The sequence below is a fragment of the Molothrus aeneus genome, chromosome 23, assembly GCF_037042795.1.
Source record: "Molothrus aeneus isolate 106 chromosome 23, BPBGC_Maene_1.0, whole genome shotgun sequence".
Lineage (NCBI taxonomy): Eukaryota > Metazoa > Chordata > Aves > Passeriformes > Icteridae > Molothrus > Molothrus aeneus.
The window spans coordinates 3,247,888-3,263,989 of NC_089668.1; the positions used below are offsets into that span (position 1 = coordinate 3,247,888).

Consider the following 16,102-nt stretch of genomic DNA (forward strand, 5'->3'; position numbering starts at 1 on the left):
GGACATTGCTCTCCCTGCCATCCTCCTGGGGTGCCCAGCTCCCAGAGCTGAGGCTTGGCCGTGCAGCATTCCCTGGTGGGGAGTCAGCTGGCAGGCGAGGCTCTGGGAGTTTCAGGAAGCCTCTGCTCTGTCTGGTGAGGTGGGAGGGTGCAGGGCTACAGGCTGTAGGAGGGTGATGACTTTAGGGTGATTTGGGGTGTAGGGCTACCCCTGCAGCATCACAGAGTGGGGCCGCCCCGTCTGCTGAGGAGCTCCTCATCCCTGACTCAGGGGAATGCACTTCCAAGGAAAAGGGCTGGGATTTCGGTAAACCTGTTTGCCTGGTAGGTGAGGGAGGATGAGTGGCAGGGGATCTCCTGGCCTGCGGTGACATCATGCCCAAAACAGGCATCTCTGATGGGTGCTGCCCGCAGAAAACTAACTTGGTTCATCCACACACCTAGAGCCGGGCACTGTGCGGTATGCCTGGAGCAGGCTGGCCACGAGGTGGACAAGGACACGTCCCTGCCTCCCGGTGCCCCTGCAGAGCCTGGAGCCGTGTTCCTTCCACTGCTGGTGCTGCCCACCCGTCCCCTACCCCGTCCCCTACCCTGGCCGTGCTGCTGCATTCCCGTCCAAGCAGGGCCCAAAGGGGTTTCAGCGCTGAGCGGGGGCCGCTGCTCCTGCCCGGGGAGCGGGAGAGGCCTCTGTTGTCTGCCGGTTACCGGGGCAGGGTGGGATGCGGGCGGGGGGAAGCCCCGCCAGCGGAGGCGGCTGCTGGCGGTGACTAAGGCTCACGTGTGACGGGGAGCGGGGGAGCAGCAGCTCCAAGGCCTCTCGAACAGCTGAGGTGGGGCTCGGAAACGGCAAATCGGTGTCTTTTTGGGGTGCCTGAGGCTGGGGCAGCCGGTCTGGGTGATGCTGGCTGTGCATCGCGGTGCTGCTCGGGGCGGGGCGGGTTTGCTGCGGGGCCAGCGCTTCGCGCGTGACCGGAGCATCGTAAAATGTGTGTGCGAGCCCCAAAATCTGGGAGAGCAGGGGCTGGAGGCGGGCGAGTGGCCGAGCAGAGCTGGGGGATGCTGAGCGCTGCGGGGACAGGCCCGAGGCGGGAGTGACGGGCGCGGGGTCCCAGCCGCGGCTGCGGGAGGAGCGGCGCCGGCTCGGGGCTGCGGGGCCGCGTCTGGAGCCGGGGCGAGGCGGAGCATCCCCCGGCCGCTCCCCCCGGCCGGGGCCGCGGGGCCGGGGCGGGGAGCGCCGAGCGTCCTCCCCCGCGGGCCGGGGGGAGCGGGGCTGGGCCAGCCCCTGCGCCTGCCGCGCCATGGAGCGGAGCTGCGCCGGGCGGGAGCCGCAGCCCCGGCCCCAGCCCCAGCCCCTCGGTAAGGATCCGCGGCGGCGGCGGCGCCGGTACCGGCTCCGGGGAGTGCCCGGGCCCCCTCCCGCACCGCGGGGCCGCAGGGAGTCGGGGTGCGGGATGCGGCCCGGGGCTGCGGGGTCTGCCGGGGGGTGCGGGATGCGGCCCGCTGTGCCGGCGGAGATGCGGCGGCCGGGTCCGCGGAATGCGGCGGAGCGGAGCGGGGCGGCGGCCCGGGGAGGCGGTGGAGGAGCCGGGGGGGGCGAGCGGGGGGAACGCACTGCCGGGGCCGGGGCGGCTTCCCGGGAGGGACAAAGCCCGGGCACGGCCCTTCCATCTTGGGGAGGGCCGGAGCGGCCCCGGCCCCGCCGCCGGGGGGGTGCAGCGGGGCTGCCCTTGGGAAGCCCCGGGGGTGGCGGCGCCGGCGCCGCCCCGGCTCGTCCCCGCCGGGCGGTGGGCGATGTCCCCGGTGGGAGGCACCCGCTGCCCCCAGCCCGCCGGGGCCGCCCCCTCCCCGCCGCGTGGACTCGCGGCTGGTCCCGGCAGGGCCGGTCCCGCTGCCCCGGGATGAACCGGGGAGGGCGGCGGCGGCGGGGCCGCGCTCGGGGCCGGGGTTGGCGCTGCCTCTCGGGGCTCCAGCGCAGCGCTCGCTGTGACTAAGCAGAGCTCCGCGGAGCCGCTTCCCACCGCGGGAGGAAGAGGAGAGGCGGCTCCCCTCCCCCTCGGCCCCAGTGCTCCATCGCCCGGGCCCGCGGACAGGGAGGGATGGCTGCGGCTCCCGGCGATGCTGAAAACCGGCGGCTCCCGCACCAACCGGCCGCGGGTCCTGCCATCGCTGCCCGAAGGACGTGTCCTGCGCCAGACATGTTGTCTGAGTCCCGCTGTCTGCCCCTGCCGCCTTCCCGCTCTCCGTGGCCTGCCCACTCGATGCTGTGGCGGCCCGGGGACCGGGGCTGGCTGCTCCCGGCCGCCCTGTGGGTCACTGGCTGCTCTCCCGTGAGCACAGAATGGTGCTGAAGGAGCACGGACGGTTTTGCACCATGTCCTCCTTCAGGGACCATCCCTGCCCTGTCCCGTGTGGGTGACCTGCATGACTGGGCAGCCCGGGCTGCTTCCTGTCCTGCTGCCTAGAGCGGCTCGGAGCCACCAGCAGGGATGGGATTTCACTCAAGGGGTCGGGACCCACCATGTGTGGGGCAGCCAGTGGCACTGGAGGCCAGCAACTCCTGAAGGGCAGCCAGGGCAGGGTGTGACCTGCAGAGCTGCCCAGGTGGGCAGAGGGATGCGGTGTACCAAGGGACAAGGACCAAGGCAGGGAGCAGGCAGAGGTTTGTCCTTATCCAGGTTTCCCTCAGCTTCTCCAGCCCTTCTCCCTTGGCACAGAGGAGAGGGAGGGCGAGCTGGTTGCCTGCCAGTGCCTGTGTTTGGGAGCAGCAGCTCGAGAGTTCTCCCAGCGCGGGAGCCGCTGCTGCGAAACCGTCAGAGCAACGTGATGCGACGTGCAGAGTGGTGATGTGACAGTCCCGTGGTGCCATGTCCAAAATAGTTAGCACAGCTCTCGCTCCTTGGAGGGCTCTGAGCAGGGTCGGGCAGCCCCACAGGCAGCCTGCTGGGAAAAGAGCCGGATCCTGCATGGCCCCAGCCCTGGTAGGTGCCACATCCGTGTTGTGAGGCACTGGACCTGTTTTTTGGGGGTACTGACCTGCTCCCCAAGGGGCTGGATGCTGGCAGGCTCGGAGCCCCATGCCCTGCCTTCCAGCCAGGTTTCTGTTTCTCAGCATGATGCTAGCAGACAGGTTTTCGGGAGCACGCCTGGGCTGGCTGCCCTGGGCACTGGTGGCGCCGCATGGGTCGCCCCAAGGACGAGGGCACCTCCTGTCGCCACTGCCAGTGTGCCAGATGGATGGTGGGCAGGTGTTCCTGCCCCTGCCCTCGGGCTGGTTGGGCTTGCACGGTGACCACAGCCACGGTTTGCTGTGGGGGTGTTGGGGCAGCAGCAGCAGCTCCAGCTCTTTCCTTCATGTGTGTTTTAAACCCTGGAAACCCCCTGGCTTTGGCCTTGCTCTCGCCACGAGATCCCAAGTTCCCCTTGCTGCTCTCCAGCTCGGCGCGTCACTGCTGGCTCACGGGAGCTCAGTGACCCCTGCCCTGGCCCAGGGGCTGGTGCAGTTCCCCATGGCTGCCCCCATACCCCTATCCCAGAGCCTTGGCAGCACACAAGCCCTGGGAAGGGCTCTTTCTCCTGCCTGGCACCTGGTTGTGCCCTAGCAGGGGCCCTGCTGCCTGTCCCCTCCTGCCCTTCTCCAGCCTGTCCCCTAGAGCAGGGCTCTGGGCAGTGGTGGGGCACTGTGGCTGAAGCCCAGCCAGCTGCCAGCTGTGTTTCACTGGCTCCAAGGTGGCGGGGAGAGGAGCCAGCCATGGGTGACAGTGCCCGTGTGCCTGGGGACAAGCTGCAAGTGGCTGTCCCTGCTGAGGACAGGGTGTCATTGCTGATGGCGGCTGCCAGGGTGGCACTGGCCACCCCTGAGGCAGGGGCTGCTGGCATTGCCCATATCTCCCTGCCCAGGCATGTGAGCCAGCACTGAGGGTGCGTGTCAGTGCTGTGCCTGCAGGCAGGACGTAGTGGGGACATGTTGGGAATGTGCTGTGGACATTCCAGGGATGTGTCAGGAGCACTTGCTCACTGTCCCTGTCATCCAGGTGTGAGGGTTGCTGCAGCACACTGGAATCCCAGGAGCTGGGTGGGACAGGGCAGGGCTCAGCCCCAAGGCCCATCTGAGTGCTGAGCCTGGGGTGGAATCAGGGGCAGCACTGGGTCTTGGAGCACCTCCAGGGCTTGGAGCATCCTGGTGCATGCCACAGTGCTCTGGTGGCCTCAAGCAGAGTGGACACCAGCACCAACAGAGCCATCCCTGCTCTGTGGCCACGGCTGCCTTCCTGCTCTGCACCAGGACCTGCTGGCAAGGAGAGACCCAGGAACCCATCCCCATGGGGCTGCTATCAAGGCAGGGGAGGCAGCTGGGAACAGCTGCATCAGAGAGGGCCTGAGGGTGTATTGCACACATGGATGTCCCCAGGGCTGTGGGGAGCAGCTCTGCAGGGCCGGCAGTGGCTCTTTGGGCTGGCCTCAGGGTCATGTCCTTGGCACAGCAGGGACTGCTGCCATGGCCAGGGTGGCTGGGCACTGTGACACCAGCACCTTTAGGTGGCTTTGCACCGCTCAGCAATGACCTCCAGTGCACCATCAGCCCTGCTGATGCCCCCTGCCCTGCTGGGCATGCGGATTTGCCTGTGGCTGCCCTGGCTGTGCTGCAGAGCAGGAACACAAGGATACGGAGCTGAGGGGAGCTGAGGTGACATTGGGCGGGTGCCCCCCCGTCGTTTTGGGCAGTGCCCTGCAGGGACAGTTAACGAGGGCCGCTGGTCCGAGCAGCGCCCGCGGGCCTCGATGTGCTCTCGCTTCACGGCACCGGGATCTGCCTGCGCCTGGCTGAGCATCCCTGGCCATGTGCTGGCCAAGGAACCGCGCTGCACCGGGCACTGCCGGGCTGGAGGTGCCGCTGGTGCTCGGTGGCACGGGCACCGGTGCCAAAGGGACTCATGGGAGGAGCGGGACGGGCTGGGTGCTGCAGCACCGAGGGCAGCACCGCGCCCTGTGCTGGGCACGGCGCCGTCCCGGTGGCAGCACCATGGGGCTGGGTGCTGCAGGGCAGCCGTGCCTGCGTGTCTGGGGGGACGGGAGCTAATCCGTGTGGAATGCCCCGGCCGGGGGAGAGGGGACGCCCGCGCCGCCTGGGCGCAGGCAGCGTTGGGTTTCAGGGCAGCTGCCGTGCTGGAGCAGCGACAGGGACAGATGGCGGCAGGGCTGGCCCTGCCCCACCTTGGGGTCTTGGCTGGGCCTGGAAGTCTTGGCCGTGCCCACAGCCCTGCCCTGGCCACAGGTGCTGTTTTCTCTCTGGCCATGGGGCAGGGCAGATCCTGCCCAGGGCTCTGTGCCTGGCTGTGTGGAGTGGCAGGAGCACCCACTGTCCCCTGCCAGTGCTCCCCACACGTCCAGGGCTCTCTGAGGTATTTCCATCTGCTCAGGGGATCAGCCTGGCCTTGATGCTTTCACACCCTGTGGGCAGCACTTGGCTGTGCCGCCACAGTGGTCCCAGGGTCACCCCTCCCAGCTGGTACACACGCAGTGACACTGCAGGTGCCATCCTGGGATCTGGCACCTGGGGGCTGCCAAGCCCTGCTGCCTGTGGTTGCCCATCTGAGGCAGCCCTGGGGGAACACAGCAGGGCAGCCCCCAGTCCCAGCCCCTCATCAGACCGATGGCTGCCTCGCAGGGCGCAGCTCTGGGGCCGTGGGATGTGCAGGATCGGGGCCAGGGGATGGGCTGGCTTCCTGCAGCACAAAATGCCCGGAAAGTCTGCGGGGGGGCCGGGGCTGCCTGTGTCCCCACGGACTCCAGGGTGGGGGAACCCTGTGGCACAGCCCTGGCCTGGGGGGCTGCAGCAGCACCCCCAGCCCCTCTCTGGGGACCAGGGGAGCTGGGGTGTGGCCATGCTGTCAGTGCAGGGGGCTGGCAGTGCCCAATGCCTGTTTGGGCAGCCTGGGCTGACCCTGGCTTGGAGCACTCCAGCATGGGGTGGGTCAGGAGCTGTGGGGTGGGTGAGCAGCCGTGGAGTGGGTGAGGAGCGGCGCCGGCTGTGTTTGCAGAGCCCACACTTTGCCCCTTGCTGAGGGTTGTGGAGAGCTCTGCAAACACGGCTGAGCCGTGTGTGACATCAGCTGGTGGTGGCTGCTGGTCACTGGGGTTCTGCCATCCTCCCCTGGAGCCAGGGGCTCACTGCAGTGATGTCCATGGGGCTGGAACTGTGTGTCCTGGGGTGGGTCTGGCATCATTCTGGCCGGGAGTGACAGTACTGCTGCTGCATAGGGGTTGGAGTTGGGATCCTGGCAAGTACTGAAGGGTTTGTTTGCAGAGGGCTGATAATGGGGGCCGGGGGAGTCACCACCACTGTTGTCACTGTGGACTCTTCTGACACCACTTCTACAGAGGGCACGTGCCATGGCATTGCCAGGCGCTGGCACCGCGTTGGGCTGTGCTCAGGGTGCCCAGGGGTCACCCAGAACGGGGGACATCCCCCAGGCTGCCCCAGGGCCGGCCTCACGCGGGGAGGGGGCTCTGTCTGGCAGCCTGGTGTGCATTCCTGGGCCATGAGTTCATGGCTGCGGGTCCGTGGGGGCCACGGGCTGTCACGGTGACGTCAGGCCAGGCCCGCGCCCATCCTGCCTCCGGCCGCGCCGCGGAAGCGCTCGACGTCCTCGTCCCCTGGGGAGAGCGGCAGGGGAGTGTGTGGGTCCCTGTGCCCTTGGGGGGTCTCTGGCCCCGTGTCCCCCCACGGCAGGGCCGGGTGGCAGCTGCCAGGGGATGAAGGGCAGCTTTGTGGTGGCAGTGCCTGGCGGAGCCCAGCTGTCCCTCTGTGCATTGTGCGCCCAGCGCCTGGCACCCGCTGTGGGTGCCCCCAGGATTGGGGCAGCAGCAGCAGCAGGGCTGAGGTGGGGTCCCACTGCCCTCCCTGGTCTTGCTCCTGAGGGTTGTGTTTGGGGGGACAGGGCTGTGTCCCCTGAGAGCTGTGTTTGGGGAGGATGGGTCTTCCACAGGCTTCCCCACCTGAGTGACCTTGTGTTCTGCTCTGTCCCTCTTGCAGGGAAGCCACCATCCCCGATGGGAGACAGCGTCCCCCCGCCCTCTGTGCCACCCCCTACGCCTGGGGGTGCTCTGCAGGGAGAGCGCAGCTTCCCCCAGCATGACCGACCCGGCCCTCCGGATGTCATCCCCTCTGAGAAGACCGTCCCACCCGTCCCTGCAGCCATCAGCCCCTCTGAGAAGATCATCTCGCCCATCCCTGCAGCCGTGCCCCCCTCCCGGCAGCCCGTGTGCCCCCCAGCCCTGCTGCCCCCCTCTGAGAGCAGCAGCCCCCCGCAGCATGACCGACCCAGCCCTCCAGCCGTGGCACTGCCAGGACAGCCCATGTCCCCCAGCCCTGCCACTGTGGTCCCCTCAGCACAGAGTGTTCCCCCCCGGGGTGACCAATCCCCCCCTGGACCCCCCAAGCCGCCTGGGATGGAGCACCCCAAAGAAGAGGCACTGTCCCACCCCACTGGCCAGCCTGTCCCCGTCCACGCTGCTGCCCCGTGCTCCGCGGAGACGCTGCCCCATGGGAGCCAGCCCCCAGCCCCAGCTGCCACTGAGGGGGCCCCTCCTGATGCCAAGAGCTCCCTGGGTGCCACAGCTGGGCCCTCAAAGGATGTGAGCCCCCGGAGCAGCCGCCCCTCAGCATCTCCTGCTGCCAGCCCCCGGCCCAAGCAAGGTGGGTGCCAGGAGGTTGTGGTGCTCCAGTGATGCTGCACCCTGTGGGCACAATTGATGCCTGGTGGGGCTGGGCACTACCCTGACGGTGTTTCCCCTCTGCAGATGCCCAGAAAGCCCAGGCAAGGCACAAGCAGGCGAAGGAGCGGCGCGAGGAGCGGGCCAAGTACCTGGGTATGGAGCTGGGAGGGAAAGTGGATGGAGGGGAGGCAGGGGCTAAGGAGCTTTGCTGGGTCATGGGCAATCCCATTAGCTGTGGTGAGCTGAGCCTGGGTGCGAACTGCAGTGCTGGCAGCTCTGCCCACCAGGCACGCCACTGATTCCCTGGCACATTGCTGACCCCCCGGGCACACCACTGACCCCTACACACACCACTGACCCCCAGGCGCCCCACTGACCCCCCAGTACACCACTGACCCCCGGGCACACTGCTGACCCTCGGGCACACCACTGACCCCCAGGCACACCACTAACCCCTAGGCACACTGCTGACCCCAGGCATGCTGCAGACCCCCCAGCACACACTGTTGCTCCCTGCTTTGGATACTCCCCGGGTCTGTGCAGGTGCCACAGCCCTGGTACCTGGCTCTGCCATGTGCAGGCAGCCCCAGCAGCCCCAGAGTGGCTCGGGGCAGCGGGCGAGCAGGGCCCCTGCGCTGAGCATGGGGCCTCCTTGTCCCCGCGCTCTTTCCACCCTCATTCCCCCATTGTTCACCGCGCGGCTCGGCGGGCTCCCGGCGGGCTCCCGGCCTTCCTTTTGTCCTGGCCCAAACCCCTCCCTCGCCGGCCGGCCCTGATGCTGCCTGCCCTGCCTGCCCTGCCTGCCCTGTGTGCCCCGGCCGCAGCCGGCCCGTGGCCCCACGCCACCCGCATGGGCACGCGGTCCCAGCACGGCGCTGCCTGGGGCTGTGCCTCCGGTGCCACCCCGCTGCTCCCCACAGCTGCCAAGCGGGTGCTGTGGCTGGAGAAGGAGGAGAAGGCGCGGCTGCTGCGGGAGAAGCAGCTGGAGGAGCGGCGCAAGCGGCTGGAGGAGCAGCGGCTGCGGGCGGAGAAGCGCCGGGCGGTGCTGGAGGAGCGGCAGAGGCAGAAGCTGGAGAAGAATAAGGTGGGGATGGGGATGGGTATCAGGGGGCTGGGGTGGCACGTGGGATGCAATCCCTGAGGAGTTCTCGTGGCTCCAGCAGCCCTTCAGGAGATGCTTCATGAGCCCTTCAGGAGCTGCCCACTGTACCCATCCTCTGCTGCCCCTCCTTCCTGGTGCAGAGCCTGCGCTGTGCCCAGCTTCTTGGCACGTGTGCCCTGGCCAGGGCAGGCATCACTGTCCTGTCCCCCTCCAAGCACCCCCATCGCTGTCATGGCCTCAAGCTGGGAGGCTCTGGCTGGCCCCAGCCCTGCTCCCTCAGCTGCTGAGCTCAGCCTGTCCCTCTCCCTCGGGCAGGAGCGCTATGAGGCAGCAATCCAGCGGTCGGTCAAGAAGACGTGGGCAGAGATCCGGCAGCAGCGGTGGTCCTGGGCTGGGGCCCTGCACCACGGCTCCCCTGCACACAAGGATGGTGAGTGCTGGGCTGGGCACAGGCACCTGGGGATCCTGTGGCTCTGACAGCCGTGGGGGCAGCTGGGCATCTCTCTGCCAGCCTTCAAACCCAGCTCAGCCCCACTTGGTGGGGCATGCTGCCGTCACTCTGGGCTGTGCTGGGGACTGATGGGGCCCTCTGGCTGTTCCCTGCTCCTGTGGGGCTGGGTGTAAGCTGGAGGCTGTGTGTCACAGTCCCTGTTCCACTCAGAGACTTGCCTGGGGGCAGCCCTGGCTGCCTCAGCATGCCATGGCCACGCTGCCAGGTGTCCAGCAGCTGTGAAGAGCCCCTGGCCCCAGGGGCTGTGGGGCTGCACGAGGCCTCTGCAGGCTCTGGTTGGGGTCTGTGCTGCGGCGTGTCCCCTTGTCCCCCAGCTGGGTAGGGACAGTGCTTGGCCCCTCCAGGTCCAGTATGGAGGTGACCATGGCTGTGTGTGTGGCTGCAGAAGCTGGTCCTGCTCTGTGAGGGCTTCTTGGGGACACCCTGCACGATTCAGCACTTGGACAAGTGGAGGTCTCCACTGTCCCCTGACTGCTGTGCTGTGCTGGCAGGTGCCAGCACTGTCTGGCATGGATGGTGACATAGGGGAGAGCGCTGTGTCCCTAGGAACTGTCTGGCCTTCACGTGCCATGGGGCAGGTGTTGTGTTCTTGGCTGTACCTGGCCAGGCTGTGTACAGGTTCCTGGCTGTATGTGGCCAGGCTGTGTACAGGTGTTGTGTGCCAAGTTGTGCATACTGGCACCAGTGCTGTGTGTACAGGTGTTGTGTGCCAGGCTGTGTGCACTGGCACCGTGTGCCCAGTGCCGTGTGTTCAGGTGTTGCGTGCCCGGCTGTACCTGGCTGGGCTGTGTGTACAGGCTCCACATTCTGGGTTATCCTGTCTCGGTGCCATGTGTGCCACTGTGGCTCGTGGCACGCTCGGGGTGTCTGTGGTGCAGCACCTGGCAGGGTCTGGCAAGGGAACACCTTCCCCTGCCACTTCCCATCGGGATGTGCTGCTGGAGCTGCTGCCAGCTGTCACTCACCAATCTCCTGTCTCCACCTGAGCTCCCCTGGCTGTTTGTCCAGAGCAGCCAGGCAGGGTGGGGAGATCCCAGCTACCTGTGGAGGTGCTGCCAGCCACCAGCACTGTCCTGGGAGTGCCATAGTGACCCAGCACCGGTGTGATGTTGTCTCATGTCTGTCTGGACCTGCTGCCCTCACCCTTCTCCCCCAGGGTGGATGCTCATCTGGTGCTGCCGAGGTCCCCGGCCACCCGCTCCCAATTCCCAGGACTGTGTTTGGGAAAACTGTTGTAGCAGGGCCTGGGAGCCTCCCTGGCTCTCTGAGGATGAGATCCCTGCATGATCCCAGCATGACCCTGCAGGGTTCAGACACTGCCATACTGAATGCCAGTGCTGTGTGTCGTGTCCCCAGACACCAGTGTCCCCTCTGGCCCTACTCTGTGCCGTGTCCCTGGATTCCAGCATCTCCTGTCCCACTCTGTGCCGTGTCCCCAGACTCCAGCATCTCCTGTCACATTCTGTGTTGTGTCCCTGGATTCCAGCATCTCCTGCCCCATTCTGTGCTGTGTCCCTGGACTCCAGCATCTCCCCTGGTCGTTCCACTTCTGCCCCACTGCCCTGGCACGTCCGTGCATGCTGCATGTGGGGGGCCCAGCCCCGGCCCCGGGACCTTAATGCCCTTGTGTCTTTTCCCTCCTCCAGGTGCGAGCCGGTGCTCGGTGTCCGCTGTAAACCTCCCCAAACACGTCGACTCTATAATCAACAAGCGGCTCTCCAAATCCTCCGCCACCCTCTGGAACTCTCCCAGTAGAAGTAAGAGCCCTTTGCGTTTGCCCCAGCGCAGGGGGCACAGCCAGGCCCCCGCTCAGTGCTGGGGACCCCCGATGCCAGGGTCCCCCATCCCCAGGTGCCCGCGGAGAGAGGAGAAGCCGTTTGCTGTTTGGGGGAGGAGGCTGGAACCGGCCGGTGGCTCCTTGAGGCTGTGTGGGCTGGGAGGAGAAGGAAGAGGAGGAGGAGGAAGAATGGCTGTGTGGTGGCAGCCCCATGGGGCGCCAGGATGAGGATGGGAGCTTGGCTCCCTGCCCCAGGGCGGCTCTGGTGGGTGCTGGTGCAGCCACAGAGGGGCTGCCTGTCACCTGCCCTCCTGGCTCCTGAGTGCCACAGAGCTCTGTGGCCGTGGTGGTGCTGCAAGGTCATCCTGGCCCTGGGAGCGCTGCCCAGGGCTGCAGCCATGCCAGAGGGATGTGTCCAACAGGGAGATGTGTCCAGTGCTGGGGCTGCTGTTGTGTTTCGGGGTTGCCTGGCGATGGGCTCCTTCCCGGACGGGTATAAATAGCCAGAGCAGCTGACGCCGGTGGCTGTGGTGACGCAGGCAGCTCCCAGCACCCTGTGCTGGGGCTCAGCCCAGGGACAGGCACCTGGGGGCTGTCAGCACTGCCCCAGTGGGAGCAGCATCTCCCTGGGCCTGTGCCAGACTTGCCACCCTGTCCCCCTGCAGCATCTATGGCTCTGTGCTCTCCCCTCCCAGCAGCTGGTGCTGCCCCTGGCCTGATGCCCAGTGGAGAGGGGCAGAGGGGCCCTGTCTCCACGGGTGGTTCCCATGAGCCGCAGGGTGTTTGGTGACGTGCTGCAGGGCAGCCAGTGGCAGCTTGGTGCCCAGCTGAGCCAGCTGTGTGGCCAGGCATCGCCGTTCCGTGGGTGCTGTAATCCTGGCCTGGTGATTTAGCACAGCTCCCGTGGGATGAGGGCACACTGTGCTGTCCCCCGGGCAGCTGGCATGTGCCAGGGCCTCGGTCACACAGGGCAGGGGCACAGAAGGGTGCCATTGCTGGGCAGAAGGAGAGGGCAGAGCAGGGGGGCTGCTGTCACCAAGGTGGCACCTGGCACCACTGGTACATGGTGACTGCAGTGTCCACAGGACACAAGGGCGCCGTTGTCGTCACGCCACAGCGCCGTCCACAGGCACCCACGCCCACCCATGGGCATGGCCCTTCATCCTGCTCAGCTTTGTGGGGCCGTGGGGAGCCCTCCCCAGCACGGCCAAGCTCTGGGCACTCCTGGAACTGTGCCTGCGCCGTGGTATTGCTGCAGACACACAGCTGCTCCCTCCCAGTGGCGGCTGCGAGAGCAGGACTGGAGTCTGGAGGTTTGTGGTGCACTAATGGCCCCTCTCCCTCCCCAGACCGGAGCTTGCAGCTGAGCCCATGGGAGAGCAGCATCGTGGACCGGCTGATGACGCCCACCCTGTCCTTCCTCGCGCGCAGCCGGAGTGCCGTGACGCTGGCTGGGAATGGCAAGGAGCAGGGTGAGCCCCCAGGGCTCAGGGACACACGAGTCCTGGCACAGGCAGCCAGGATGAGTGAGCCTGGAGTCAGTGGGCATCTGCCATTGGTGCCGGCTCCATCCTGACCCTGCTCACTCCTCCCCCAGTGCCCGTGTGCCCCCGCTCAGCCTCCGCCAGCCCCCTCAGCCCCTGCCACAACCACCGCCTGCCGCACCGCTGCTGGGAGCGCCGGAAGGCGGCCGCCACCAGCCCTGATGTGACCCCACGCCGCAGGACCGAGCCCTCGCCTGTGAGTGCCACCTCCCAGGGGTGCCAGGGCAGCTGTGAGGCACGGCGTGGCTTCTGGCCAAGCCCAGCACCCAGTGCTGACACCATCTCTGTCTGTCCTTGGCCGGAGCAGAAGAAGAAGGAGAAGAAGGAGAAGGATCGGGAGAATGCCAAGGAGCGCAGCGCCCTGTCCCGTGAGCGCAGCCTCAGGAAGCGGCAGTCACTGCCGGCGGCACAGCCCCGGCTCCTGCCTGCAGCTGACAGCAGGTCGGGACCCCCACCCTGAGGCTTCCCAGCCCCTGACCCCACCCGAGGGCTGCCCCAGCCCGACTAACACTGTCTCTTGCTCTGTTTGCAGCCCCGGCCCCAAGAACCGTCCCTCATCCCCTGCTGCCCCCAAGAACCGTCCTTCATCCCCTGCCACCCCCAAGAACCGTCCCTCATCCCCTGCCACTCCCAAGAACCGTCCCTCATCCCCTGCCACCCCCAAGGCCCGCCCGGCGTCCCCCAGCCCGGCCCTCAGCTCTCCCCACAAGCCGCCCCTGCCTCGAAGCGTCCATTCCTCCCCCAAGGTGCGGGCCAGGGCTCGGGAGGAGCGGGGGGAGCAGGAAGGCCAGGCGAAGGCACGGGAGAGGAAGGAGGAGGAGCGGGGTCCGGCACCCCCAGCCCTTCCCGAGCCCCCCAAGGTGCCCTCAGAGCCGACAGCAGGTGGGTACAGTGTCACTGGGGAAGCCACAGGGCTGGGAGAAGCCAGAGCAGCCCTGACGCTGCCTGCCTCCCCCAGGCCCCCCAGTCCCTGCAGCCCCCGGCCCTGTGCCGGCCAGCCCCCCAGCCAGACCCCCTGCTGGCACCACGGACCGGGAGGAGGCTGCCCGGCTGTTGGCGGAGAAACGACGCCAGGCCCGGGAGCAGCGGGAGCGGGAGGAGCGGGAGCGCCGGGAGCAGGAGGAGCAGGAGAGGTGGGTGTTGTCCCCTTGGCCCCCAGCCCCAGGCTCCTGCCGTGCTCAGGGCCCCCTCCCCGCAGGCGGGCGCAGGAGGAGCGGGCACAGCGGGCGGCCGAGGAGCAGAGCCGGAGGGAGGCCCTGGCACGGCAGCGGGAGGAGGAGAGGCGGCTGCAGGAGGAACGAGAGGCCCAGGAGAGAGCCCGGGCTGAGCGAGAGGAGGTGGAGCGGCTGCAGAGACAGGTGGGGGTGACAGAGTGCAGGGGAAAGGGGCTGCAGGAGGTGGGGGGCAAAGGCAGGGATGGAGGAGGAAGGTGGGGACGTTCTCCTGTGATTCACTCTCGTGAGAACCAGCCCAGCCCCTCAAGGCCCAGGGTGGCAGGAGGGAACATGGGGCAGGGCTGTGCTGAGCTGTCCGGGCAGCACATCCCCACAGTCCCTGCCCCATCCCTTTCCCCCCATCACATCTCATCCCTTCCTGCCCTGCTGTGGCACAGAAGGAAGAGGCCGAGGCGCGGGCGCGCGAAGAGGCTGAGCGGCAGCGCCTGGAGCGGGAGAAGCACTTCCAGCGTGAGGAGCAGGAGCGGCTGGAGAGGAAGAAGGTGAGGCTGGGGGGCATCTCCAGGCATGGGGCTCGGCAGGTTTTTCCCTGGAAGGGGTCCTGCCTGGCACCAGGGGCAGGTCTGGGTGGTCAGGGCCGTGTGTGAGTCCCTGTGTGACTGCAGCGCCTGGAGGAGATCATGAAGAGGACGCGCAAGTCGGACGCAGCAGACACCAAGGTGGGAGTCTGTCCTCTGTCCTGGGGCACAGGGGATTTGGGCACTCAACAGAGCCCTCCTGCCCCTGCCTGCAGCCCCTCACAGCTCTCCTGTCCCTGCAGAAGAAGGACGACAAGAAGGTGGTGAACGGGAAAGCAGCCGAGCAGGAAGATGCCCCAGGTGTGTGGGCACCCCGGGCTGCTTCCCCCAGCCATGCTCTAGCCCAGGCCATGGCTGAGCCAGGTTCTGCCATGTCCTCAGGCCGCGAGAAGCACCTGGGGCCAATCCCCAAGGCAGAGGAGCTCCCGGAGACAGAGACCCCAAGCGCAGGGACGCCAGGGGGAACGAAGGGCTTGGTGGGCGAGGGGCTGCAGCCAAGGTGAGACACCGTGGGGGCACCAGGCAGGGGCCAGGGGGTAACGGGGCTGGGGCTGAGCCCAGCCCTCCCATCCCACAGCTCCAAGGAGGCGGCAGCCCTGGTGAACGGCGTGCAGCCCGGCAAGCACGAGAACGGCTTCTCGGGCAGTGAGGGCTCCAAGGAGCTGCGGGATCTCTCCCACCACGGTGGCAGCCCCGGCAGCATCATCCCCTTTGGCGACAAGGAGCCCTTCCTCAAGCAGGCCGTGGTGAAGCCCCCGCAGGTGACAGGTGAGCAGCAGGAGGGGTGTGGGGGGACACTGCTGTGAGCAGCCCAAGCTCACACTGCTCTCCCCACCTGCAGAGGTGCTGTGAGGGCCTGGCTGATGTCCCCAGGGGCCAGTGCCCGCGCCCTGACCCCAGCGGCCCACGCAGACCTGTAGCTGTCGTCACAACACGACCCTCGCTGCTCCTCCCGGGCACCCTGGGGCTGCAGGGCCCCGGCGAGGATGCCTGGCTCCTCTCTTTGTTCTCGTTTTTATTTCGTTTTGTTGGTTTTTTTTTTTTATTTTAAATATGCACCTTATCAGACTGACAGCCCACCCTCGCAGCCTGCCGGAGCCGCCCCAGACGTGTGGTGTAATGATGTAGTTATTTAACTCGCTGGGTACAACGTCTGTGAATACTGTAAATAGAGCCGGCCGGGCGTGGGGATGCTCTGGGGGGCTCGGGGCAGGGGGAAGCCGTGTCACAGCTCCCGGTCCCCACGTTCCCCCGCATGTCCGTGTGTCCAGTGTCCCCGGGCCCGGCCGGCACCACGCTGCTCTGTGCCCTTGTGACAGTGTTATGCATCCAGACAACCTTTGACAACAATTAAAAGTGGACAATGCCCTCGGCGTGCGTCTCTGTGTCCGGGGAGGGGACTGGGCTGGGGAGGGGACTGGGCTGGGCTGGGCAGGGCAGGGCGCTCTCCCGGCCCCCACAGCAGCGGGGCAGGTTTGCCCCCGTGCCCGGGGTCGCCCCCGGAGCTCCCAGCGGTGCCCGCTCCATCAGCTCCGTCCCGGCGATCGGGGGAAACCTCATCCCAGCGGCCCCACCCGCAAGCAGGGCTCTGTCCCGTGGCTGCCCCTTCCCTCCCAGGCCCTTAGGAGCCGCACGTGGGACAGACCGGGAGGGTTACATTAGGGCTGGACGGGAGAGGGCCCGCAAGGCCCCTTTGGCGA

General features: G+C 67.4%; 1 protein-coding gene across 4 annotated transcripts; it reads left to right on the top strand.

The window, feature by feature from the left end:
* Nucleotides 1-762: 762 nt before the first annotated feature.
* MAP7D1 (MAP7 domain containing 1) lies at nucleotides 763-15,770 on the top strand. 4 transcript variants are annotated; one of them, XM_066564931.1, is made up of 18 exons: nucleotides 763-829; nucleotides 7,033-7,695; nucleotides 7,800-7,868; nucleotides 8,636-8,799; nucleotides 9,133-9,247; nucleotides 10,975-11,085; nucleotides 12,455-12,577; nucleotides 12,703-12,845; nucleotides 12,957-13,090; nucleotides 13,182-13,531; nucleotides 13,608-13,782; nucleotides 13,848-14,007; nucleotides 14,262-14,366; nucleotides 14,490-14,543; nucleotides 14,645-14,702; nucleotides 14,784-14,901; nucleotides 14,980-15,170; nucleotides 15,244-15,770. In XM_066564931.1, the coding sequence occupies exons 2-18, from the start codon at nucleotides 7,050-7,052 to the stop codon at nucleotides 15,252-15,254; spliced, it is 2,727 nt and encodes a 908-aa protein (XP_066421028.1). In that variant the 5' UTR covers nucleotides 763-829; nucleotides 7,033-7,049; the 3' UTR covers nucleotides 15,255-15,770. The 4 variants fall into 4 exon arrangements, with proteins under 4 accessions (XP_066421028.1, XP_066421029.1, XP_066421027.1 ...); XM_066564932.1 differs by lacking the exon at nucleotides 763-829 and adding an exon at nucleotides 939-985; XM_066564930.1 differs by lacking the exon at nucleotides 763-829 and adding an exon at nucleotides 1,236-1,355.
* The last annotated feature ends 332 nt before the right edge of the window (nucleotides 15,771-16,102 follow it).